This window comes from Salvelinus alpinus, chromosome 5 (genome assembly GCF_045679555.1).
Source record: "Salvelinus alpinus chromosome 5, SLU_Salpinus.1, whole genome shotgun sequence".
Classification (NCBI taxonomy): domain Eukaryota; kingdom Metazoa; phylum Chordata; class Actinopteri; order Salmoniformes; family Salmonidae; genus Salvelinus; species Salvelinus alpinus.
In genome coordinates, this window is record NC_092090.1 from 55456349 (window position 1) to 55483550 (window position 27202).

The 27202-nt window shown below is 41.2% G+C and overlaps 2 protein-coding genes across 5 annotated transcripts in view; one reads left to right on the forward strand and one right to left on the reverse strand.

The window, feature by feature from the left end:
* Positions 1-6471: 6471 nt before the first annotated feature.
* The window catches only part of LOC139576350 (heparin cofactor 2-like), a 146846-nt gene continuing 126115 nt past the window's right edge, over positions 6472-27202 (reverse strand). For 2 of the 3 annotated variants that reach the window (XM_071402364.1, XM_071402365.1), the window contains exons 2-8: positions 15047-15089; positions 14305-14592; positions 13490-14133; positions 13071-13219; positions 12764-12888; positions 11071-11215; positions 6472-10894 (exon numbers count right to left, since the gene is read on the reverse strand). In XM_071402364.1, the coding sequence (XP_071258465.1) occupies positions 10703-10894; positions 11071-11215; positions 12764-12888; positions 13071-13219; positions 13490-14133; positions 14305-14592; positions 15047-15089 (1586 nt within the window). In that variant the 3' untranslated portion in view covers positions 6472-10702. Of the gene's footprint in view, positions 10895-11070; positions 11216-12763; positions 12889-13070; positions 13220-13489; positions 14134-14304; positions 14593-15046; positions 15090-15559; positions 15690-27202 lie in introns of those variants that run through there. The other variant, XM_071402363.1, reaches the window with a different exon arrangement.
* LOC139576351 (piggyBac transposable element-derived protein 4-like) lies at positions 16851-26303 on the forward strand. Of its 2 annotated transcripts, none has more exons than XM_071402366.1 (5): positions 16851-17876; positions 19256-19326; positions 20324-20460; positions 21241-21423; positions 24691-26303. In XM_071402366.1, exon 5 carries the CDS (start codon positions 24843-24845, stop codon positions 25290-25292), a length of 450 nt encoding a protein of 149 aa, XP_071258467.1. In that variant the 5' UTR covers positions 16851-17876; positions 19256-19326; positions 20324-20460; positions 21241-21423; positions 24691-24842; the 3' UTR covers positions 25293-26303. The 2 variants fall into 2 exon arrangements, 1 of the variants encoding a protein (XP_071258467.1); XR_011675104.1 differs by lacking the exon at positions 24691-26303 and adding an exon at positions 21793-24679 and having other exon boundaries at positions 16855-17876.

Consider the following 27202-nt stretch of genomic DNA (forward strand, 5'->3'; position numbering starts at 1 on the left):
GCTTTTTCCGTAAAGTTTTTTGAAATCTGACACAGCGGTTGCATTAAGGAGAAGTTTATCTAAAGTTCCATGTATAATACTTGTATCTTTTATCAATGGTTATTATGAGTATTTCTGTAAATTGATGTGGCTCTCTGCAAAACACCGGATGTTTTGAAGGCAAAACATTACTGAACATAACGCGTCAATGTAAACTAAGGTTTTTGAATATAAATATGACCTTTATCGAACAAAACATACATGTATTGTGTAACATGAAGTCCTATAAGTGTCGTCTGATGAAGATCGTCAAAGGTTAGTGATTCATTTTATCTCTATTTCTGCTTTTTGTGACTCCTCTCTTTGGCTGGAAAAATGGCTGTGTTTTTCTGTGGCTAGGTACTGACCTAACATAATCGCATGGTATGCTTTCGTCGTAATGCCTTTTTGAAATTGGACACTGTGGTTGGATTTACAACAAGTTTATCTTTAAAATGGTGTAAAATACTTGTATGTTTGAGGAATTTTAATTATGAGATTTCTGTTGTTTGAATTTGGCGCCCTGCACTTTCACTGGCTGTTGTCAAGTCGATCCCGTTGACGGGATCTCAGCCATAAGAAGTTTTTAATGTAACAACCATCTCTCATGGTGTTTTTTTTTTCCGGTATTGGAAACAGTTTATTCCGTCTTAAATTGTATCAATTATTTACATATTAGGATACCTGAGGTTGGATTACAAATGTTGTTTGAAATGTTTGGACCAAGTTTACTTTTTACATTCCTTTGTAGGCATGTTAGGCGAATTGGTACAGGTGTATTTCTGAATCAAACGTGCCAAATAAACAGACATAATTTGCAATAAAATGCAAATTAATTACTTAAAAATCATACAATGTGATTTTCTGGATTTTTGTTTTAGATTCCGTCTCTCACAGTTGAAGTGTACCTATGATAAAAATTACAGACCTCTACATGCTTTGTAAGTAGGAAAACCTGCAAAATCGGCAGTGTATCAAATACTTGTTCTCCCCACTGTAGGTCCGTTATGGTGCAATCAATGTATTGTTTAATGTTGTGTAGTGGCTTTGCTGGAATGCATACATGTTTGGGGGGGGGGGGTTTGCCCCACCAAGATTTACATGCTAAAATCGATCTATTTGACTCAGAGTTATTACATTTGGCACACACGTTCATGCAAGCTATTATGTTTTAGCTAGACTCTTGGAAAATGTTGCGTTTGAAGACGTCCATCTATATATGCTATATACCTAATTTGGTCCAGAGGTTCTGGAGAAAATGGTGTTTAAAATTGTCAACATCATTACAAATGGTCCAAAATACATCAAAGGCATATTGAATGATCTGTTTGATGTTGAGTTCTGATATTTGGCAAGCATCGCAAGGAATACAGAAGTAGTTCATCCTAGGGTGGTGTGTCCAATTAGTCCTAATGGTGGCACATTGCTTGAACCCCTGCATTTCTGCTTGCAGCTTTAATGATTGTTATAACTATACCTATTCTGCCATTATTGTGAGAAAAAAAAACGAATTCTCGTGAGATAATAAGACCTAGGGGGATGCACATTTATGATGGTAAAGGGCCATGAGAACACCCTCTCATGCAATGCCATGCCAATTGGCCACATGGTGGCGCTATAGCATTGAACATTTAAAATGATCCAAGAAGCTGCAGTCCAAGACCTCCAGTGAAGTCATCATTGCGCACATCTGCTGTCATCATCTGCTGTCTACAGGTAATGTATTCCACCTCCTCCTTTTCCCACACTCCCTGTCCCTCCTCCTTTCATGGCCCTGCTTGCTCTGCTCTGTGTATGTCTGTAAGTTCTGAGGCATATTTTTGAGAGGTTTCCGGTAGTCGGCCACTCTGCTTTGTGTCAGTCTGTATGGTTAGGGCAGGCCTAATTTCTTCATCCCACTTCCTCAGCTTTTCATACCGCACTGCCTGCTCTCCCTGACTTCTTGTCCGACTCCCACCCGCTCCCGCAAGAACTGGTCCTGAACCCGACCTCAGTCCTGCAAATGTTATTTTAGACATATGTAAGGCAGCTTGCTTGGCAGCCCGGGCCAAGCAATTTTGTGCCATATAGGCAAAATCAAAATATGCAAAAATAGCCCCAAAAATACCTGAGATTCTCACATGGCCCATTTATCTTAGGCTATCTGTAATATTGAGCTATGTCAGCCAATAGGCTAGATGTAGTTTGAAACAGCAAAATAGAATACTTGCACTTGACTTGAGTGAGCTACGTTTTGAGCTACATTTTTAGGAGCGGGACGATTGGCAGACAGAGTAAAATAAATGTGTTATTAATAATTATTTCCAGTCGACTTAAAAATAGCATATGTACGACATACATTTCTTCGAAAGACAACTGTAACATGCTTCTCCGACCGTGCAGCCTGCAGGCTATTTAACTGAGAACACACATAGGATAGGTGCACCTGTTCTCACATGCCTGGCAAAAGACAGGAGGTAGGCTCCTGAACTTGAAGCAACAAGAATTAGGCTATTAGTTTGTGAATATTGCGATAAAGAGGTGATTTTAATACAATAGATAAGGTATGCAAAACAGAAAGACAACCCTTTTGAAAACAATCTTGCATAGCTTTTAGGAGCAGGACGATTTGCAGGCATAGACAAATGCATTATCAATATTCAGTCAATGTTGGAGCCTCAACTATAGCTTATCATAGAAAATTACTTTCCTTGACAAGACAACTGCGTCATGCTATTGCGCCCATAAAGCCTAGAGGCTATTTTATTGAGACCATACAGAGGCACATTTATCTCACATGTCCGGAGTGACTTAAAATCAGTGCATTTACCTAAAACAACAAGATATCATGTAAAACAATGACATATCACCATCATTACAAGTAAAGTGTTTGCAATGAAAAGCATCATCACAGCCAAGTCTGTACAGGACAGGAAGAATCAAATTACAGATGCTGTAATCTAATTACTAAATGACATATTGGGTTGTTACATAGGCTACATGTTCTGGTGAGATCTGTGTCACGTGCCAATCCCATTTCCTGTTGAGCTGTCCCACTTCAGTGGAGCAAATTCCATGTCTGAACAGATTGATACACAGTTTAAGTTATTGATTCCAGTTGGCAAGCCATGCAGTAGGTAACAACTTACTATTACATTACTACATCTACTAGTCTGCTATTATATCATGAGACTTTTTTTATTTTTGATATCTCTCTCTCTCCTGCGCTCTCTCGAAGTGGCGGCAGAGATCAGGATTAACCTGACTGAGGAGCATTCTCAGTCCACCTTCAACATCCTGTCTCACAGGAAGGACCAGCCATCCATGTATGAACAGCTCCGGGACATCTTCATCGACAACATCTAGAGGTACCCACAAGTGGTGCACTCAAACATCTTACGCCCACATAGGTGTAGGGTGAAGTTGGCTTTAGATGTGGATCTTGGGTCAGTTTTGCATCTTCCCAACTAATCGTTAAAGTTAGGATTGCGGTTAGGACTCCCACATACACCTGGGAGGCCCCCCCCAATTGATTACTTATAGCATTAAACAACCTTACTCCCTTTCTCTCTATCTCAGGTGTCAAAGTAGAGGCTTTCCTGGCCAGCCTGTCCAACCGTCTCTATATCTCCCAGGAGAATAACAAGTAAGACACATTTCTGTGTTCTTTTTTAACATGATGATGATGATGATGAAGATTACTGGGGATATGATGACGAGATCCCTTATTGCCCATTTTACTGATGATAGCACTGCTACCCATGATTGACCAATTCATTGTCTCTCTCCCCCTTTTACTTTTTTTATTTTTTTATTTTTTATTATTTATTCTTTAACTAGGCAAGTCAGTTAAGAACAAATTATTTTTTACAATGATGGCCTACACCGGCCAAACCCGGACGACGCTGGGCCAATTGTGCGCCGCCCTATGGCACTCCCAATCATGGGCGGTTGTGATACAGCCTGGATTCGAACCAGGGTGTCTGTAGTGACACCTCCAGCACTAAGATCCCTCAGGAACCCTGTTACTAATGATAATCTTGCCCATGAATGATTGACTCACACTCTGACCAATCCGGTGTTTCTCTCTCTCCCTTTTACTAATGATAACACTACCTATTATTTGACAGCCACTCTGACCAATCCGTTGTCTCTCTCTCTCTCCCAGAGAGGCCACCTGATCCTGGACCACACAATCAGGGCGCTGGGTCACATCGGGCTGGCTCTGAGGGACACTCACCGAGTTATGGAGCCCATCCTGCAGCAGAAGTTCTGCCAGCCGCCCTCTCAATGTTCTCATCACCAACTGGGCTGCATGGTCATCACAGGCAATGTGAGTTGTCCATGCACGCACGCAAACAAATTTCCCCCTCAGTGAATTCACTCCCTTCTCTCTCAGTAAACTCACTTCCCCCTCTCTTCCTCTCTCTCTCTCCGTGGCCCTGTGTGGCTCAGTTGGCAGAGCATTAGAGCATGGCACTTGGGTTCGATTTCCACTGGGGCCACCCATACGTAAAATGTATGCATGGATGACTGTACGCGCTTTGGATAAAAACATCTGCTAAATGGCAAATACTATATATATTCTCCTTAGCAGTATATCTACCAGGAAATGTGGAACCTGTTTCAGCAAATCAGTGTGAACGCCAGATCAGTGGTGAACTACTCCACTAAGGACTACAGAGACCATGGATACAGGTGGGTTTTTCCTCAAAGGAGTACAAATACCATCATGGGTGTCAAAAGGGCTTCATGGGCTTTCATGAAGTGTTGAAATGACAAAGTTGTGTGCGGTATTTGTGTATACTGCAGACACTGCTCCCTGGCTGTGATCAATGCTCTGGCCAATATCTAAGTCAATCTCCAGCAGGTGTACCTACTGGTTTAGGAGCTGTTTGTCCTGTTTGTCCAATGGAGACCACTTTAGAAACATTTTTCATCTGAAGAGTTTTGGCAAATAAATGTTGACTTGAATAAATGAGGTAATACTGTAATAACAAGTGTCTTATAGTGATTTCCCCTCCTCCTTCAGGCATCCAGCAGTGCAGGCAACCTTGGGGTTCTTATTCCAGTCATTGCTGTGTTAAGTACTGTATGCTATCTGTGCAAAGTGTCTTCCCATTTTGCCTGATTTCCTGACTTGAACCATTGGTGGTCAAATCACTCATTCGCACTTAGATGGGCAATCGTCTATCGACGATGATTGACAGCCATAATCCTATTTGCTTAGCCTATTTCAATAAATATGTTATGTACAGAACACAAAAGAGGTATGTGGGCCAGGCAGAGCAGAGAATTCCACCAAAGCAGCACAAAATGTCTCGTCAGAAAGTATTTGTTTTCTCTCTCTCTGTCGAATGCATGGGCCTTAGCCTATAGACTAAACCTATTTCTTTATAACGGACACTCCTTAACTGTATTGTGTCTGTTTACATTTTTTTACTTATATTCCCATCTCTTTCCAGTCGATAGGCTATGAATGACTTTGGGCTATAGGCTCCACTTTCATTGTTTTATTGTTTTAAACCATGAATAAATATAACAGAGTTCCTGCTCAAAAAGTTGTTTTAATAGACTAAAAATGTAAAGTAGTCAGGGGACTAACAATAAGAGAGAACAAACCATATCGAATGAAAAGTTTAATCAAGCATATTAAGAAGGAAATCATCCATGCGAGGCTAGGAAAATCCCTCCATGCGAGGTTGAAAACCAAATAGCCAATAAACTATCCTCCTACTAAGCTTATTCTAAAAGCTTCAAGACAAGTTCAAGTTATGAACATTAGCCTATTTACCAAATATTCTAGATTAAAAAGGTGTTGTCCTAAAGTTGCCGCTTTCAAAAAGAAGAAGAATGAAAGTCTATAAGCCCAGCAGTGTTCCCCCTTTATTCATTTAGCAGTAGCGGGCCGCCGACACTGCTAAATCGTTGCCACTCCTTAGAAATATAATATTTTATTTATTTTATTAGAAAAACATTTTCAGTGGTAAAACATTGTCAGTCTAAACGTATATGACTAACACCAGATATAAACTATGTAGAAAAGATAAAGGAGCTATATACTGTATTTTTAAATAAAATCATCGTTGAAAACTAACAATCACCAATGAAAATAGACTGTCAGAAAATCTAACATAAAAAAATGTCATGGCATGGGGCCTCCCAATTGATTTTGTATTAATGTTTCCTCACTCAAATTGCATGAGAACATGGTAAAATGTGTACAATTTTAAAACTGCTAATTTTCTTTCAGCCCAATTGCAAAATGTGTAGAATTGCAGGAAATTAGCTTTATAAACTGATTTCAAAGATGATAGTACAAAAAAAACATGTTTTTTTCTTTGTGTTATCTTTTACCAGATCTAATGATATTATATTCCCCTACATTAATTTCACATTTCCACAAAGTTCAAATTGTTTCCTTTGTCACGATCGTCGTCAGGGTGGAAATAACAGGACCAAGGTGCAGCGTGGTCAGCGTACATTTTCCCTTTATTTTTAAATGTCGCCAACAATAAACAACAAAATGAACGTGAAGCTCCGTAAGGCTATACATGCATTAACGAAGACTAAGGTGGAAAAACAGGCTGCCTCAGTATGATTCCTAATCAGAGACAATGATAGACAGCTGTCCCTGATTGAGAACCATACCTGGCCAAAACATAGAAACAGAAAACATAGAAATAAAGAAACTAGAATGCCCACCCTAGTCACACCCTGGCCTAACCAAAATAGAGAATAAAAGCCTCTCTATGGCCAGGGCGTGACATCCTTTCAAATGGTATCAAGAATATGCATTTCCTTGCTTCAGGTCCTGAGCTCCAGGCAGTTAGATTTGGGTATGTCATTTTCGACGAAAATTTGAAAAAAAGGGTCCGATCCTTAACCGGTCTCCTCCACTTCATCTACACTGATTGAATCAATAAAGGATCATAGCTTTCTCCTGGATTCACCTATGTCATGGAAAGAGCAGGTGATCCTAATGTTTTGTGTATAGTGTATATACGGGCAGCTTCATTAAATAGTCCCCTTAAAACACCTGTCTCAATGTCAACAGTGAAGAGGCGACTCTGGGATGCTGGCAGAGTTGCAAAGAAAAAGCCATATCTCAGACTGGCCAATAAAAAGAAAATATTAAGATGGGCAAAAGAACACAGACACTGGAGAGAGGAACTCTGCCTAGAAGGCCAGCATCCCGGAGTCGCCTCTTCACTGTTGATGTTGAGACTGGTGTTTTGCAGGTACTATTTTTAATAAAGCTGCCAGTTGGGGACTTGTGAGGCGTCTGTTTCTCAAACTAGACAGTCTAATGTACTTGTCCTCTTGCTCAGTTGTGCACCGGGGCCTCCCACTCCTCTTTCTATTATGGTTAGAGACAGTTTGCGCTGTTATGTGAAGGGAGTAGTACACAGCGTTGTACCAGATCTTCAGTTTCTTGGCAATTTCTCCCATGGAATAGCCTTAATTTCTCAGAACATGAATAGACTGACGAGTGAAAGAAGAAAGGTCTTTGTTTCTGGCCATTTTGAGCCTGTCATCGAACCCACAAATGCTGATGCTCCAGATACTCAACTAGTCTAAAGAAGGACAATTTTATCGCTTCTTTAATCAGAACAAAATTTTTCAGCTGTGCTAACATAATTGCAAAATGGTTTCTAATGATCAATTAGCCTTTTAAAATGATCAACTTGGATTAGCTAACACAACGTGCCATTGGAAAACAGGAGTGATACTTGCTGATAATGTGCCTCTGTATGCCTATGTAGATATTCGATAAACAATCAGCCGTTTCCAGCTACAATAGTCATTTTCAACATTAACAATGTCTACACTGTATTTCTGATCAAATTGATGTTATTTTAATGGACAAAAATTTGCTTTTCTTTCAAAAACAAGGACATTTCTAAGTGACCCCAAACTTTTGACTGGTACTGTATATATACAGTACCAGTCAAAAGTTTGGGCACCTACTCATTCAAGGGTTTTTCTTTATTTTTACAATTTTCTACATTGTAGAATAATAGTGAAGACATCAACACTATGAAATCACACATATGGAATCATGTAGTAACCAAAAAAGTGTTAAAGTTTTTAGTTTTTATTTGAGATTCTTCAAATAGCCCTTTGCCTTGATGACAGCTTTCCACACTCTTGGCATTCTCTCAACCAACTTCATTAGGTAGTCACTTGGAATGCATTTCAATTAACAGGTGTGCCTTGTTAAAAGTTAATTTGTGGAATTTCTTTCCTGCTTAATGCGTTTGAGCCAATCAGTTGTGTTGTGACAAGGTAGGGGTGGTATACAGAAGATAGCCCTATTTGGTAAAAGACCAAGTCCATATTATGGCAAGAACAGCTCAAATAAGCACAGAGAAACGACAGTCCATCATTACTTTAAGACATGAAGGTCAGTCAATGCGGAAAATGTTAATAACTTTGAAAAAGTTTCTTCAAGAACAGTCGCAAAAACCATCAAGCACTATGATGATACTGGCTCTCATGAGGACCACCACAGGAAAGGAAGACCCAGAGTTACCTCTGCTGCAGAGGATAAGTTCATTGGAGTTACCAGCCTCAGAAATTGCAGCCCAAACAAATGCTTCACCGACTTCAAGTCACAGACACCTCTCAACATCAATTGTCTAGAGGAAACTGCGTGAATCAGGCCTTCATGGTCGAATTGCTGCAAAGAAACCACAAGAGCAATGGACATTAGACCGGTGGAAATCTGTCCTTTGGTTTGTTGAGTCCAAATTTGAGGTTTTTGTTTCCAACCACCGTGTGAGATGCAGAGTAGGTGAACGGATGATCTCTGCAGGTGTGGTTCCCAATGTGAAGCATGGAAGAGGAGGTGTGATGGTGTGGGGGTGCTTTGCTATTGACACTGTCAGTGATTTATTTAGAATTCAAGGCACACTTAACCAGCGTGGCTACCATAGCATTCTGCAGCAAAACACCATCCCATCTGGTTTGCACTTAGTGGGACTATAATTTGTTTTTCAACAGGACAATGACCCAACAGGTGCCAGGTTGTGTAAGGACTATTTGACCAAGAAGGAGAGTGATTGAGTGCAGCCTCAGATTTTTGGCTCCCGAGTGGCGCAGTGGTCTAAGGCACAGCATGTCAGTGCTAGAGGCGTCACTACAGACCCTGGTTCGATTCCAGGCTGTATCACAACCTACCGTGATTGGGCGTCCCACAGGGCGCCGCACAATTGGCCCAGCGCTGTCCGGGTTAGGGGTTGGCCGGGGTAGGCTGTCATTGTAAATAAGAATTTGTTCTTAACTGGCTTGCCTAGTTAATTAAAGGTTAAAAAAAATCTGATGACCTGGTCTCCACAATCACCTATCCTCAACCCAATTTTTTTTAACCTGTCTTTAACTAGGCAAATCAGTTAAGAACAAATTCTTATTTACAATGACGGCCTAGGAACAGTGGGTTAACTGCCTTGTTCAGGGGCAGATGACAGATTTTTACCTTGTCAGCTCGGGATTCAATCTAGCAACCTTTCATTTACTGGCCCAACGCTCTAACCACTAGGCTACCTGTGGCTACCTGATGGTGGAGGGAAGGAAAAGCAGCCTACAAGTGCACATCATATGTGGGAACTCCTTCAAGACTATTGTAAAAGCATTCCAGGTGAAGCTGGTTGAGAGAATGCCAAGATTGTGTAACGCTGTCATCAAGGCAAAGTGTGGCTACTTTGAAGAATCTAAAATATAGAATATTTTGTGTGTGTGAGATGGATCTGATGGTGCCATTACATACCAACCCCAAAAGATCTGAGCTCCATCTAATTAGAGTTTAACTCAGCCGACAAATATTTACTCTTTGCAAAATATGTAACTGGGTTTTTATCTTGGAGCTTTTGTTTTCACCCTTTATTGGAAAGCTTACTGTATTTGTACGTTTTCTTTATTTTAACATAAGATATGTCATTTTAGCAGATGATTTTATCCAAAGCGACGATACCTTTTACATATGGGTGGCTACTGGAATCGAACCAACAATCCTGGCATTGCAAGCGCTACCGACTGAGCCAGACCGGACAATTTTGAATTAGGTAATTTTTTTGTATTGCTGAAAATGTACTAGAGAAAGAAATGTTGCACCTGCATTTTAACTTGTAAAGCGTTTAAATGTTTGTCATACAACACAAAAGCATTTTCAACAGTCTCAAATGCTTTTGTATATCATTTTATCTAACATTCTAGACAGAACTTTACATACACAGGTTTGCTAAACACTTTTCAGAAAATCCAAACATCCAACATAAAAAAAACTAAACAAGAAAGTCATGGTCAAATTGACTATATTGTTTTCCCCTAAAACATTTATTGAATAGCCAAAGCTTAGTGTTTCAAGTCGAACAACTTCCACTGTAGATGTATAGAGAGATGGAACATTAACAGACAGCAAATATCAACACTCCTGACTAACCTCTCTCAGACACAGGTTCATACAGTTCGCCATGACAGCTAGTAGTCCCATTGTAGGATCAGCAGAATTGGTTACCAGGCCAATATTTTTGAAACGGCTTCCTACTTTGGGTGAATGCTAGCTGAAAAGGACATTTTAAAAGATAGTTCATTAAAAAAAATAGTATTTTGTTAATTAGTCCACTGTTAATACAATCCCCCAAAAAGTATTAATGTTAGTAGGTACATTTTTCTAGATAGAATGAACTACAGAGTTACCAAGCGTTTAGCTCTGTGAGGGGTCGACCACGCGGCCCATGAAGACGAGGCAGTCTGTGCGGTGCTCATAGATGAGGAAGAGGAATGGCCGGTCTATAACGAATCGTATCTGTGAGGAGAGGGGCATGAAGCCCACCTGGGTCAGGGCCGCAGCCTCCGTCCCCTCCTCGTTCACCGTGATCGTCCCCTGGTGCTTCAACTGGTGGGGAGAGAAGAGAGAGAATCGAGTTATGACCCAATCGAGTTATGACCCAATCGACCCTAACATTATTAGATAGCAAAAAAATTATTTGGCCTTGACAGCGTATTGCTGGTGTTAGCATCGAGCAGTGAAAGTTAAGATTGTGGTGTTTGCTCTCTTGGAGGTTTGTTTACCCAGTTAATTGCGATCTTCTCTGAAGTCATCCCAGTGAAGTCACCCCTCTCCTCAAAGAGGTCTGTGAGGCCCATCTCCTTAAGGTTGTCTATCAGGTCATAACTCTGCTCCAGCTTAAACCTGGGGAACACCACCTCACGCGTCCTTGGGTAGAGACCAATACAGAATATACTCTTTAGACCCTTAGAGTGGTTTCAGAAAGTATTCATATCCCTTGACTTATTCTACATTATCTCACCCATCTACACACAATACCCCATAATGACCTCACCCATCTACACACAATACCCCATAATGACAAAGTGATATTTTCTTTTAGAAATGTATTGAAAATGAAATACAGAAATATCGAATTTACACAAGTATTCACACCCCTGAGTCAATCCTTTGTAGATGCACTTTTGGCAGTGATTACAGCTGTTTCTGGGTAAGTCTCTACGACCTTTCCACTCCTGAAATGTGCAACATTTACCCATTTTTATTATTTTTTAAATCTTCAAACAGAACTAGGTTTTCTCCTAGGATTTTGCCTGTGCTTAGCTCCATTATGTCTAAGCTTGAAAAAATGGAGAGTGTTACTCAGTAAGTGGATTTGCCCATAACACTTTGTATTCAGGGTAAAAACGTAATTGCTTTGCGAAATTTTTTGCAGTATTACTTTAGTACCTTATTGCAATGAAGTTGCATGTTTTGGAATATTTGTACTCTGTACAGGCTTCATTCTTTTCACTCTGTCAACTAGGTTAGTATTGTGGAGTAACTATAATGTTATTGAGCCATCCTTGGTTTTCTCCTATCACAGCCATTAAACTCTGTAACTGTTTTAAAGTCAACATTGGCCTCATGGTGAAAATCCCTGAGCTGTCACCTTCCTCTCTGGCAACTGAGTTAGGAAGAACGCCAATATCTTTGTTGTGACTGTTTGTATTGATACATGATCCAAAGTGTAATTTATAACTTCATCATTCTCAAAGGGATATTCAATGTCTGTTTTTTAAATAGTTTTTTTATCTACTAATCTGTGTTTGAAATTCACTGCTCGACTGAGGGACCTTAGAGATCATTTTATGTGTGGGGTACAGAGATGAGGTAGTCATTCAAAAATCATGTGAAACGCTATTATTGCATACAGAGTGAGTCCAAAAAATGTATTATGTTACTTGTTAAGCACATTTTCACTCATTAACTTATTTAGGCTTGCCATAAAGGGGTTGAATACTTATTGACATTTGAGCTTTTCACTTTTTATAAATTTGTAAAAAAATCTAAAAACATAATTCTACTTTGACATTATGGGGTATTTTGTGTAGGCCATTGACAGAAAACATCTCTATTTAATAAATGTTAAATTCACGCTGTACCACAACAAAATCTGGAAAAAGTGAAGGGGTGTGAATATTTTCTGAAGGCACTGTGTCTCTTATCCCATAGCTTCCATAATGTGGTACTTTTGGCCCTATACTCTAACCTAGTGGTCATATATTGTTCATAACTTTACAGTGTTTATTCCTGTTCACCTTGGGCCAGGTCTTGGGCCAGGTCTGCTCACATGTTGGTCAAGTTTTGTCTGGAATGGCCACCTGTTGTCTTGTATGGTCATGTGTACTGTTCTCTTTTATCATGTATGCCTGTCAGTCAGTCAGGTTCTTACCTATTGGTCAGATGTGACCAGGTGTGGTCATATGTTCTCACCTGTTGGTCATGTTGCTGAGCCATTTGTTGACCACTGTGGGGGAGATCTCTTGCTCCAGGTTCCTCATGCCGGAGATCTTCCTGGGCAGGGCGATGAGCATGCTGATGTTCCCCACATAGGGGAGCTAGAAGAATCATGACGATAAAGATATGATCATCTTTTTTATGACGGTCTTCATCCATAACCGTCGGTTACACATTTATACGGTAATTGTGCCAGCCCTATACTGTAGGCCTATATTGCACTGCACTGAATCTTCTTTTTTATATATAGCTCACTTCCCTGAACTAAATGTCTACCACCCACCTGTAGGATGTCACACTGCAGTTCGTGGTCTGCAGCCGCCAGGTAGTTCCCTTTCTTCTGCATCATTGGCACTCGAACATTTATTTTCTCATTCACACGGAAGTTCCGGTAGTGAGTCATCTCCTTTGGGAATTTCTGCTCCCACGTACCTGTTTGTGTGGGTGGGGATTTGTTGTTTGTGTGGGTGAGATATTGTTTGGCTTGTGTCAATAAGATGTTTCTCAATTTTCTTACAAAGAGAGGATTTTAAGTTCGTTGTTAAATCCTAGGCCTAATGGAAATGTAATATAGACCATAATGTATCACTTTAAAAGATTTTACTTAATGTTGACAAAATATAATCAGAGACAGACAGATACTTGGTGCTTGGTCCATAGACATGGCATAGTTGAGGCTTATTGCTCTGATGTTGTCTTTACCTTTAAAGTAGAGGTAGTTGAGCAGCATCAGCACCATATTGGGGTCCACATTTTTTAGTGGTTCTCTGATCAGTCCTTTGGTCAGCTTTGAGATGCGCCGGTTAGCCTTGTCCAGAAACGCCTTGTCCCTGAAGTCCACCGATTGGGGCTCTGCAAAATAGTATGCCTTGGTGTCTGCCCGGAAACTCGGTTCCACCGCCACCTCCTTTTTCACGTACAGGTCATTAACGGATCGCAGCGTGTACCCGAAATTGCGTCGGAAGAGTCTGTGTGTGAGCTTCCGGAACAGCTTGTGCACCGTGGCGTTGTCGTAGTGATTGCTGGCGTTGACGAAATTGGCGAATCCCAGCACCCGGTAGAGCTGAGAATGTGTTCCAGGCCCCGCTCCCAGTGACATCATGCCCATGGCGATGGAGATTCCGGCAGGCGCCAGCAGAATGTTGTGGGTCTGGTTGACCTTGTTCCGAAGGCTGCGGTAGAGGTTGAAGCCAAAGTGGGCGTTGACCACGTTGATTCGTTGGAGGCGTGAGCGGTCGTGAAATAGGCTCAGGAGTCGGGCGCGCCGCGTCTTTGGATCTGAGGGTTCAGCGAAGATGTCGATATACGGAGCGGGAGTTGCGATCTCATCAATCTCATCCCCCTCACTGTAATAATATAAATATTATGAAAATATGGTCATTTAGCAGAAGTGTTTAATCCAAAATGATTTACACAGTCAATCAAACCCACAAGCATGCACCATGCTCCAACCACTGCAATCAATGGATTTTGTGTCTATGGAGCGTCCCAGTGCTTAAATCCCTTTCATCACCCACCTGTAGTCGTCCCCTCCCTCAGCCAGGATTTTGTCAAAGTCGATGTAGTCTTCGTCCTCAAAGCCTTCCAGGGGAAGATCATTGGTCACAGTGTTCTCTTTGTGGAACTCCAGAGGAATGTTCTCCATGTCCAGAGCTCCACCCTGGCCGAGGCCTCGTGGGTCCGGCTCAGTGTTTGGGGTCGGACTCTGGTCATAGAAGCTGAAGTGAGAGCCCAGGTCCTTGACCCCGGCGAGAGAGGGACCAACAAGGACACAGGACACAGCGATGACCGTGACAACCCACATCCTGACACGGACACAGCAGACAGATATAGAAGGCGACAGACAGAGCTCGAGCTCATCACGACAGACAGAGCTCAAGGAGATTGATCACACTTTTCTATTGTGACTCAAAATAACCTAAATCCAGTGTTTCTAGTCTAAGTCTTCAGAAAAGGAATCAGTCACAACCCACCATTTGAGAAACACTGACCTAAGGTATTTATCAAGAACAATGATCAATATCAATAGCAACATGCTTAACCTTCTTTTGGTTGAAGGCATACACACTAAAGAACATCCAAACTTCTTCAAAAAGGTATTCAGCAGTTGTTCAAAACTCGCAAACATTTCTGCTTAATTTCAGAGGAACTTTTCAGTTAATAAATAGGAGTTATGTACGAACACGACAGTGATAGTCTTTATCTTGTTAGGATTCATGTATTTGACGGCAGTCAGTCAAGGACTCTAAAATGGCTTACCTGTGCGTTCTCTGTGATGGCGGGAACTGGTCTGTTTGCAACACTGTGAAGAAAGAGCAGAAACCCCAAACTGAACTTTGATGTCCTCTTACCCTGAACAAATAGCTCAGATCAAACAACAGTGTACAAAGTGCTGCATCCGTCTGAAATCTTTAACTCTGCCCCAGTCACTTGATCACTTAATACTGTATCTGTATTTTTTGTCCGAATTTTGTCCATTTAACTGGTAACTTTAATTGATACTTTAATTGACGTATCAGATTATTGGAGATTACACAGTTTTACACATTTAATCATTAATACAGTAAAAATTTGCTATTTTGTGAAAAAAAGTTTTACATGAAGTTAATGATATGCCCATACATTGTTACTCTAGATTTTACAATGCCATTGCAATCCAGATTCACTGGCCTTCGTTGGAAAATAAGTTATTATTTCTCATGGCACCGTGGACCACTGAGTTCTCCTCAGTGACATTCAATCTCTGTCTCTCCCTCTGTCATCCATCTATACCTGTGCAAAGCCTGTGGGCTAGCGATAATGCTCCCAGCCCGTCTCCCCTTTGTTTCCGGCTGTCTGAATAAAGTGTGAAATAAAAAAAATGTTTCACAAAAACCTCTCTATCCATTTCCATTGTCTCTTCCTTTACTGCTGACCAGACGGCTGCTGCCAATCATTGAGGCTAAGCCACTCCTTCAGAAGCTCTTGAGGGACTTCTGGCTGTACTCTGTTGCAGGGATGCAAACTGTTGAGGCCCCAAAAAGGTGACTGAAACATGCAAAAAAAACATCCCTGCTAGGGGGAAATGCAGGTTTAACTAATTAAACAACAAAGAAAATGATCTACATGATCAGTCTCTGTGTTTAAAATAAAAAGCTCATGTGAAACTAACTCACAGCTAAAAAATGTAAAGAAAGCAATCCAATGTTATTTGTTGCTTAGACTTTACTGCAAATGATACTCAAGTATTGAGAAAAAAACAATACACTAATATTGCAGTTAGCCATTACAGCCTTTATAATAGAATGCTTGTGACCAGACACATCTAAATATTGCACTTGGGAAAAAAACATCTTCAAGTAGAAGTAGAATGAAACAAACAGGCATTCTATTTTTGCTCTATTATAGTGGCCCGATATAGTAGACATCGATGAAGTGCACAAGGCTACATGTGTGCAAAAATAACGTTCACCGAGTTAAACATTAAATAATCCCCCCTCACTCACACACAAGTGTCAAGTTCAATACAACAAAAGCAATATCTTCGGGCTACACTGCACATGATTACATTGTACACTTTCTGCCTGTGGACATCTGTTCTACAATGTGCCAGCAGAGCATGATACCCTTTGTTGGCATAATTGATCTCGTTCAGGCAGAGAGTATACCTGGCATACCCCTTTTTATCCACTGTATTGAAAAAGTGAGAAAGAGGGAAAGTGTGTGGTGTTCCTTTCACCATAGTGGCATCCAGCTTAAGCCAGGCCCAGCTCCAGCTACACTTGATCCCTGAATTCCCTTGTTTAACAAGCAAAGTCTAATTTTCACCTAATTCTCTCATTCTGAAAATTAACCACATAGTGTAGTAGTTCACAGATAGTAGTTAGTTCATTAGCTAGTTAACTAGTTAACATTTCACACAGATTGCCAGGGTCCAGTAAGCAACTAACACGTTATAACTTGAGGAACGGCAAGGGGTCATATACCAGTTAATACTATAGCGAATTGGTTAGGTCACTAACGTTAGCTCATCTGATGTTGTAACGTTAGCTAGCTAACAACATCAGATGAGCTAACGTTAGTAACTAACTAGCTAGCTAACGTTAGATGTCTGAATTTATTAGCCAGCAAATTTTCACACCATAAACTGAATTATTTGATCAGTTAAGTTGGCTAATGTTGCTCAACATTTCTCTGGCTAGCTAACGGGGAATTCGATCCAGCTAGCAAGATACTTAACAATGCTAACAATACTTGTTCCACCACACTTTGTCCCTCACCTCAAACTTTCCAAATGCTAGTTGTTTTTCGATTACAGCTCATGAAGTACATTTCATCACCTTCGTTATCGTTCAGGAGATGCCCTGCTGTAACTGGCAAACTGCTTTTCCACTCTCTGCTGTCTTTCCAGAGCGCAAGCTGATGCTGTAACTAGCAAATTGGTTGTCTCTTCTCTCTTCAGTCGCGTGATGCATTCTGTTATGAGAATGATTGGCTGACCCTTGGATACAGCCAGTATTGCTCCAAACCTCTCATTGGATCTATATGAATCATGTAGGTCACCTATTTTTGGATTCAAAACGGCTAATTTCGCTGAAAGGTTACTAGTTTGCATCTCCGTTGTTGTCATGGCCTTTGCTGTGGAGGGCTTGGGTCTGTGGCCAAAGGAGTGGTATGAGGGAGTGTGTGAGATCGCCACCAAGTCTCCTCTCCTCATTTTCCCCAGCGGTGAACCGCTCCACTCCGAGAGTACAACTCTGCCAGACACACACACACAGACACACACAAAGACCAGCACAGTCATGTGGTCAAGTCACCTACCCTAAATGATGGCACCTGTATCTTTATTGGAACTCTACTTGTCCCTTTCGAAGTCTAACTTTACCTGTCTCCTTTCTGTAAGTATAACTACCTGTCTATCATCAAGGCCGAGCTTAGTGACCTACAATCCACCATCATCAACTTGTTAGACCCCTCCCCTGAAGGATCTGCTCTGATCAACAAACTAGACTTCGCCATGTCAACGTACCTACTGTCTGTTTACAGGCTAGAGTACATGAGGTGATGTTCCAGTACTTTGAGGACAAAGACATCCAGAAGGACAAATCGGGTGGGTGTAATTTTCTATTATGGATCCCATTAGCTTCTGCCAAAGCAGCAGCTACTCTTCCTGGGGTCCAGCAAAATTAAGGCAGTTTATACTATTTTAAAACATTACAATACATTCACAGATTTCACAACACACTATGTGCCCTCGGGCCCCTACTCCACAACTACCACATATCTACAGTATTAAATCCATGTGAATGTATAGTGCGTGTGTGTGTGTGTGTGTGTGTGTGTGTGTGTGTGTGTGTGTGTGTGTGTGTGTGTGTGTGTGTGTGTGTGTGTGTGTGTGTGTGTGTGTGTGTGTGTGTGTGTGTGTGTGTGTGTGTGTGTGTGTCTGTGCCAATGTTTGTGTTGCTTCACAGTCCCCTCTGTTCCATAAGGTGTTTTTTTATCTGTTTTTTCAATCTAATTTTACTGCTTGCGTCAGTTACTTGATGTGGAATAGAGTTCCATGTAGTCATGGCTCTATGTAGTACTGTGTGTCTCCCATAGTCTGTTCTGGATTTGGGGACTGTGAAAAGACCTCTTGTGGCATGTGTTGTGGGGTATGCATGGGTGTCCGAGCTGTGTGCCAGTAGTTTAGACAGACAGCTCGGTGCATTCAAGATATTAATACCTCTCATAAATAAAAGTAGTGATGAAGTCAAACTCTCCCCCACTTTCAGCCAGGAGAGACTGACATGCATATTATTAATATTAGCTCTCTGTGTACATCCAAGGGCCAGCCGTGCTGCCTTGTTCTGAGTCAATTGCAATTTTCCTAAGTCCCTTTTTTGTGGTACCTGACCATGGGACTGAGCAGTAGTCAAGGTGCGACAAAACTAGGGCCAGTAGGACCTGCCTTGTTGATAGTATTCTTAAGAAGGCAGAGAATCACTTTATTATATAGACATCTTAGCTACTACTGCATCAATATGTTTTGACCATGACAGTTTACAATCTAGTGTTACTCCAAGCAGTTTAGTCATCTCAATTTGCTAAATTTTCACATTATTTATTACAAGATTTAGTTGACATTTAAGATTTAGTGAGTGTTTTGTTCCAAATATAACGCTTTTAGTTTTAGAAATATTTAGGGCTAACGTATTCCTTGCCACCCACTCTGAAACTAACTGCAGCGCTTTGTTGAGTGTTGCAGTCATTTCAGTCGCTGTAGTAGCTGACGTGTATAGTGTTTAGTCATCCACGTACATAGAAACTCTTTACCTTTTACTCAAAGTGAGTGGCATGTTGTTAGTAAAAATTGAAAAAAGCAAGGGGCTTAAACGGCTACACTGTTATCTGTGTTATAATGTTTTATATTGATTGTATATACGTTTTTGCTCCTCGTGAGGTAGATGACCAGGGTTTTTTTCTGTTTCTGATTCAATGTATCATTAGGTTTGATGCAGTGTGTGATCTGTGTTGCTGATAAAATCTTCAATGTCTTCCTCAAAATTATGGCTGAAAAGGTAGGTGTGCTCTTAACCTTTTCACATGTGAGTTCCAAATATCTCTAAGGGTCGTCCCAGCGTGAGTTTTTTATACGTGATGTCAAAATGCGCTCACTATTCCAACATGTGATTGTTACTCAACAGGACAGTTAATCCGCGCTGCCCTCAAACTAAGGCACTCTGCCTGCTTTTATTTATAGGCTGTTTCATATTGTCAATTTCAAGTTGTATTTTCTAACAACAGTTTGAATTGAGGTGTGTTCCGCCTCCTCATTAATTCACATAGGCCATTTCACATTTGTGGACAATATTTTTTGGGGGCATTACTGAGCCGGAAAAACTTCCCCAAGCACTTCGCCATTGTTTACGCAGATCAAGTATGCAGACATTTGCGTATCTCCAGTCAGAACAGAACCTGCATAAACCTTTTCACATTTTCCGTCTGGTGCCCGCATCATCTTCATTGTTGTTTTCATTACTACATGATAATAACTTTGGAGATGTGTGCGTTTCTACCAACGTAAATGCCTTATTACATTCTAATAGTTTCTGTATGTCATTTCTACTGTTGCTCACTGTATGTATTGAGCATAATATATTTGTGTGTACTCCTTATAACCGTGGACACGCAAGGTAACATTACTAACTTCATAACCTTTATGGTGTTATACTCAGTCGTGCTTATATAGCTAGCTACATTCTTCTATTAGCTCTGTAAAACAATGCTAATTGCGGCAGGGAAATATCAGTTGTGTTGTCTTTTGAAGCTACCCTGGCCTTATGACCATGGTTTGTTTTCATTTGGCCTGTTTAGCATAGCTCTGTTCTGCCCTGACCCCCTTGTGGAGCTCAACAGTTACTGTTTTTTACTGTTATATAACTCATATTTGTGATTTTGTCAATGCAATTTATTATTTTGATAGCAGAGTTATGTCACGTCTTTGTAGTATTGTTTTATTGCTATATCCTTATATTGTATTCTAATTAATAATTCCTCTTTATTCTGTACTTTCAGAAACCACAAACAGTATTTGCCAAAATCATAACTGGAGCTGGACATCTTTCAAGCTGAAGATTGAGGCCAGATTTTGTATGCTAGCGTACACTCCTTAACAGTTTTACTGGATGAAAACACAGCAAGAAAACAAAGATGTAAGTCGTCTATTTTATTGAATTATTGGTGGTGGTTGAACTGCAACAAAAACTTGTTTGACTAGAGGAAAAAAACTGCAAGAAAAGACTGACAACTTATGAATATGCATAACCGATAATTCATATTCATGCAGTGATTGAACAACAACTGCATTTCCACCCCCTACCTCTCAGCATAGTATCATGACAGAATACCGTTCAAGTCACCTGTCAAGTCAGTCAGTAATTGCTGCAGATGTGCTCAATAATGCTTTATAAGGGCACAAGGCGAGACCCAAACGCAGACACAGGAGCCAGATGGTTGAGCTCCGATATTTATTATAACAAAAGGGGTAGGCAAAAGGCAGGTCGGGGACAGTCGAGAGTTCATAACCAGGTTAGAGTCCAAACAGTACCAGGCGATAGGCAGGCTCGAGGTCAGAACAGGCAGAGTGGTCAGGCAGGCGGGTTCGGCATCAGGACAGGCAAGGGTCAAAACCAGGAGGGCTAGGAAAAAGCAGAGACTGGGAAAAATAGGAGCTAGGAAAAACACTTGTTGACTTTGCAAAACAAGACGAACTGGCACAGAGAGACAGAAAACACAGGGATAAATACAGCGGGATAATAAGCGACACCTGGAGGGGTTTGGAGACAAGCACAAGGACAGGTGAAACAGATCAGGGCGTGACAGCTTGAGCATATGGTACCGTCAAAGCATGGTGAAACACATAGAGGTGTGTCACAAGCTAAACACATGTACTTTGTCAACCTCCTCTGCTTACTTCTCCTGGTGCCAGACAGGCAGACTTTGCAGTGCCTCCGTGTGCGACTACCTTGAGCAGCAGTTTGAGGGACTTCGATGGGATAATACCGTGCAGTGAGGCGTAGGGGATTGTCCGCAGCAGGGCGACCCCCAATGGATGGGCGCCGAGGGGTGTGGTGCTCCTCCAGCAGCTCTCTCATGAGGTTCTCTCTATACTTTTGGTAGGTAATTACTTTACCTATGAGGGAGTGGGGAGGATGAGGGAAGGGAGAGGATGATGAGGCAGTGGATAGGTGGGTGAGATATTGTCACTATAATTGCATAATGGAACTGTATGTGATGTGTGTGAACTGTACGTTCAATAAAAAAATAAAAAACCTTGTTCAGTAATCATCTCACCTGTTAGTTGGCGATGAACTTATGTGGCCATCTAGGGCTGTGTTGATCAGATGGAAAAATATCGTCTTATGCCACTTGGTCGTTTTCTGAGTCGTTTTCCACAAAGCTGTTTATCATGTCCGCTTTATCCACTGCCCCCATTTTTAGGTTATAGTCAAGCACACAGTCTGGTTTGATCTTTCTCCCATCAGGCAATCCACCTTTCCTGTGGCCGACTTGGTTGCTGTATGGACAGTGGAGAGGACACTGACGTCTCGTTTGTCATGCCACTTTACTGCCAGTGGTTGACCGTTCTCCTTGAACTCCAGCCACCCCTCTGCTGCATCCGAATGCCGGCATCCCCTTCCTGTGCTGTTGGAGAGCAGATGCTGGAAGAGTGTGAGACTGCTGTACAAACTGTCTACATACAAAGTGTGTCCCTTGCTGAGATGAGGAGCCAGCATGGTCATCACCGTGGACCCGGACACCCCAAGCCCCTCATAATGTTGAATGTCAGTGGTGGACCCTGTATAGACTATAATGTCCTGGACAAATCCTGTCTTCACGTCACACATAACAAAGAACTTGACCCCAAACCTGTGCCTTTTGGAGGAAATATATTGACGGAACGCCAGCCTACCCTTCCATAACATCAGGGACTTTTCTTATTTTGTGTGATGGGTCATTTAGGTAGGCAGTAGCATTGGTGACGAAATGCAGGCATCGCAGCAGAAAAGATGGTGGCAAAGAAGGGTGTTGCAAACATAGGATCTGTGATCCAGTATTCTCTTAGGGAGTTCTTTACTATCCCCATGAGAAAGACTGTCACCAGGAAGGTATACATTTCACAAATTGTGGTTGTCCCCCCCACTTCTGGCTCTCTCTTCTCCTGTAGCTCCAAGGCATAGCGATTGATCTCTGCTATGTCTCCCACCAGCTCCTCTGTCAGAAAGAACAGATGGAAATGGCAAGGGACTCCAGACTTGGACTCTCCAGACTTGGACTCATCAAAGCAAACAGCAGGCCCAGGAGGGATGAAATGGCTGGCAGCCTTCCAGCTACCACAGACCTCCTGTACTCCATCCACTGTCGGTCTGCCTCCATCACCACCAGCATCTTCAAAGGGACCTTGGACTTCGTCAGTGGACAAGGGGTCATCAGATTCAGGGTTCTCAATGGCTACAAGGTTGGGGGGCAGCTCCTCACTGTCACTGTCAGAATCTGATTCCTGACTTTCATGCTCAGACTCACTGTCAGAATTTATAAAAATCTCCATAATTTCCCCATTTGTGAAGGAGATTGCTAATGCTACAGCTTAGCCTACTAACTACATAAACAACAACACTGAATGGCTCAGAGTGGGAGTCAGAGGTTATGTGATTGACTGCCGGCACATCCCTAAACAGTGTTAAATGCTGACTGTTGCGTCAATCGAAACTGGACGTTCTAAATAAGCCCTCTAATCACACCGGTTTGAGCGTACGTTGTAGAATGATCACACCTGTTTGTTGCTCCGTGTGAAAAGGTTAATACCAAATGTTGCTTTGGGTTTTTATTATTTTACAGCCCGGGAAAATATGTGTTAACTGTAGTCATTTTTGACATAAAATAAATTGTTTAAGAGTTGTGTATCAAAATGTACAGTGTGTTGAGTTTTCTTTAGGAAAAGGATATGTTTGTTTATAGAAACCCCATTTTATTTAGGTTATTTTGCCACCTGCTGGCCAATTAATGTTTCACACTCTAGAACCGCGTAAGGGGTTACCTGGCAAGATGGCACCAGTTAGTAATTTACAACAGGTGAACTAGCTGTTATAGATGTCACAAAGAGCTACAGTTTTCAACAGTGTCCTTTTATTTCATATCCTTTCATTTACCGTTTTTTTGTTGATCTTTTTATACTTTTTAAAGTTAGCTTTTACCATCATTATCATTTGGAATCTGTTCAAATAACCTGGTAAACAACCAATGCTTTAATTATCTAAACCTTGGAAATGTGTGACAAACTGGACTGCAATCAATAAATCTCAAGATGTTTATTGGAAAATATGGGTTGGAACCTACCTGTATTTTGATGTTTAATATAATTGGTTAATTCAAACCTGTGGAACCGAAGTCATAACAAAAGTTGAAAACTATCTGATACGGGAATGGTGTCATTGAAAGTGAAATTAATTGCTTTGCTTGTATTGCCGTGAAGGAATGAGGACTCTGGAATTGGTTGATTGCGGAAGTGGTGAATTGTGGTGGAGTTGTGCATTCATTGTGATTCAGGTGGAGTGTCGAAAGTATTACCTACTGTGGATTTGATGTGAATTGATGATTGTGGACGTACACAATGTGGAAATACGGGAGAAGATTGTCATTGTGTCACTGGCTTTGTGGCACTGTGCTTGCTCGTACTGTGGCCTTCCCATTGCATTGCAAGCGCTCTGCCGCGTTCCACTCTATTAAATATATATATTTTTAATTTAACCTTTATTTAACTAGGCAAGTCCGTTAAGAACACATTCTTACATGGACGAAGCCCGCATCTGTGAACCGAAACTGACGTCACATTACACATGTGACCGGGTGCCATTTGTGAAGTCCAAATGTTGCAAAGAGTTTTCATCTCAGATGAACATTGTTGTGTATGCAAACGTGGATTATTGAAAGTGAAACAATTGATGTGAAAGAAAAAAAATCTCTGAAAGAAGAGAGTTTTTGGGGGTATCTTACAACTTATACTTTTATTTCACTACATTCCTAAAGAAAATAATGTACTTTGTACTACATACATTCTCGTTACATTTTGAATACTTAGCAGTACAGGAAAATGGTCCTATTCACTAACTTATCAAGAGAACATCCATGGTAATCCCTATAGCCTCTGATCTGACAGATTCACTAAACATAAAAGCTTCATATGTAAATGACGTCTGAGTGTTGGAGTGTGCCCCTGGCTATCTGTAAATAAATAAAACAAAGGAATTGTGCTATATGGCTAACTTAATGTAAGTGATTTTCATTGTTAATTTTATTATGTATTGCTGTAATATCATTAATTTATGTGATTGTTTTCTGTGACACTGATACTAATTACTGATAGTAATCTCTTTTGTCTAAAGGTTGCTGTTCTTCACGGCAGTATATGCCCAGCAAGCCAGCAAAGTATGGCATCAAGATATGGGTGACCTGTGACGCACAATCCAGCTACGCTTGTAAGATGTAAGTCTACACAGGGAAGCCGACCAGTGGAGGCCCGAAGAAGAACCAGGGGATGCGGGTTGTGCTTGATGTGACAGATGGACTGAGGGGGCACAATGTCACGTATGACAATTTCTTCACCTCTCATGACCTCAGCCAGCAGCTCCTGAAGAGGAAGGTCACCATGGTTGGCACAGTTAGAAAGAACAAGCCTGAGCTCCCTCCTGCACTCCTCGCAACAAGGGGGAGAGAGGCCTTCTCATCCAAGTTTGCCTTCACCCCGACCACCACTCTAGTTTCTTACCTCCCAAAGAGGAACAAGAATGTGGTCCTACTGAGAACACTGCACAAAACGGCTGAGATCAGTGATCATGAGGACAGGAAGACAGCCATCATCCTGGACTACAACCACAACAAAGGAGGTGTGGACAACCTGGACAAGGTGATTGGAACTTACAGCTGCAGGAGGATGACTGCCCGCTGGCCCCTGATCATCTTCCATAACCTCATTGATGTGTCCTAATACAATGCCTTTGTGATATGGAGCCCTAACTGGATGCCTGATAAGCGGAAAAAGAGGAGGGTGTTCCTGGAGCAGCTGGGAAAGGCACTTGTAACAACACACATTCAAAGAAGTGAGCGCCTCCCCCGCACAGCAGCCTCTGCAGCGCTTGTGAAAGCTGTTCAGGGATTGAATCTTGTCCTGATCCAACTGAGGCTGTAGCTGGGGCAGGCAAGAGGAGGAGATTCCAATTCTGCCCCCCAAAGAAGGACTGTAAAACAAATACTATGTGCTGCACATGTGAGAAATATATCTGCAAAGTCCATGCACAGCTTGAATACTGTCCTACATGTGCTAATTAAAGTTGCTTGATTTATGTTCTTCACATTTTTGTTTTGTATCTATTATTTTATTCTTATTTATTGTTGTTGTTTATACACCTTGTGGGTGAGGGGCACTGGTTCAAAAAATGGGAGAAGACCAGTATATTTGTCACGCCCTGACCTTAGAGAGCCTTTTTATTCTCTATTTTGGTTAGGTCAGGGTGTGACTATGGTGGGTACTCTAGTTTTTTGTATTTCTATGTTGGTCTGGTATGGTTCCCAATCAGAGGCAGCTGTCTATCATTGTCTCTGATTGGGGGATCATATTTAGGCAGCCTTTTCCACTTGTTGTGTGTGGGATCTTGATTTTGTATTGTTGCTTTTTAGCCCTACAAAGCTGTACGTTTAGTTTGTTACTCTTTCTTGTTTTGTGCCGGTTATCAATAATACAAATTATTAACCTACCACACGCTGCATCTTGGTCCGACCATCCTTCCAACAACGATCGTTACAATATTGGAGTTGAATTTCTCATTGTACAGTATATAAGAACATATCACTATGTCGCCAAAAATGTTCAAGACTGTTAATGTTTCCCTTGAATAAAGTGCATTCAAAATTACTTTCTGAAAAATTTCTGCTATTTTCTTAGGCTACACAAGTACTATCTCTTGCTAAAAAAAATATGTTCACACCTGTGCAGTACCTTTAGTAATAATAATAATAAACCTCTACTTTAGTAAAGAAAACAATTATGAGAGGTGTGTTGTAATAAAAACAAGTGGTGTCCACTGATTAAATGCAGTCTTTCTGCATTGTGAAGAGGAAAAACCCAGATATTCACAAAGTTTGTGATGAATGACTGTCACGGCCGTCAAAGGAAGTAGATCAAAGCGCAGCGTTGTGAGCGTACATATTCCTTTTTATTTAGGTCATCCTAAATAACGCAGACATAAACAATAAATAATACAAAAACAACCGTGAAGCTTAAGGCTATAGTGCCAAGAAACAAAGACAACCTCCCACTTTGAAAGGAGGGAAAAGGCCTAGCTAAGTATGGTTCCCAATCAGAGACAATGATAGACAGCTGTCCCTGATTGAGAACCATACCTGGCCAAAACATAGAAATACAAAATCATAGAAAACAAAAACATAGAATGCCCACCCCAAATCCCAAACCTGACCAAACCAAATAGAGACATAAAAAGGCTCTCTACGGTCAGGGCGTGACAATGACAGGTTGTTGCGTCATGCAAAATAGATTTAAAATTCAATTAACTTCTCTGGGATATGTGGGACGCTAACGTCTCACTTGGCCAAAAGCCAGTAAAAATGCAGAGCCAAATTCAAATAAATTACTATAAAAATCAAACTTTCATCAAAACCCACATGAAAGATACCAAATTAAAGCTACACTTGTTGTGAATCCAGCCATCAGATTTCAAATAGGCTTTACGACGAAAGCACACCAAACAATTATGTTAGGTCAGAGCCAAGCCACAGAAAAATACAGCCATTTTTCCAGCCAAAGAGAGGAGTAACAAAAAGCAGAAATAGAGATAAAATTAATCACTAACCTTTGTTGATCTTCATCAGATGACACTCATA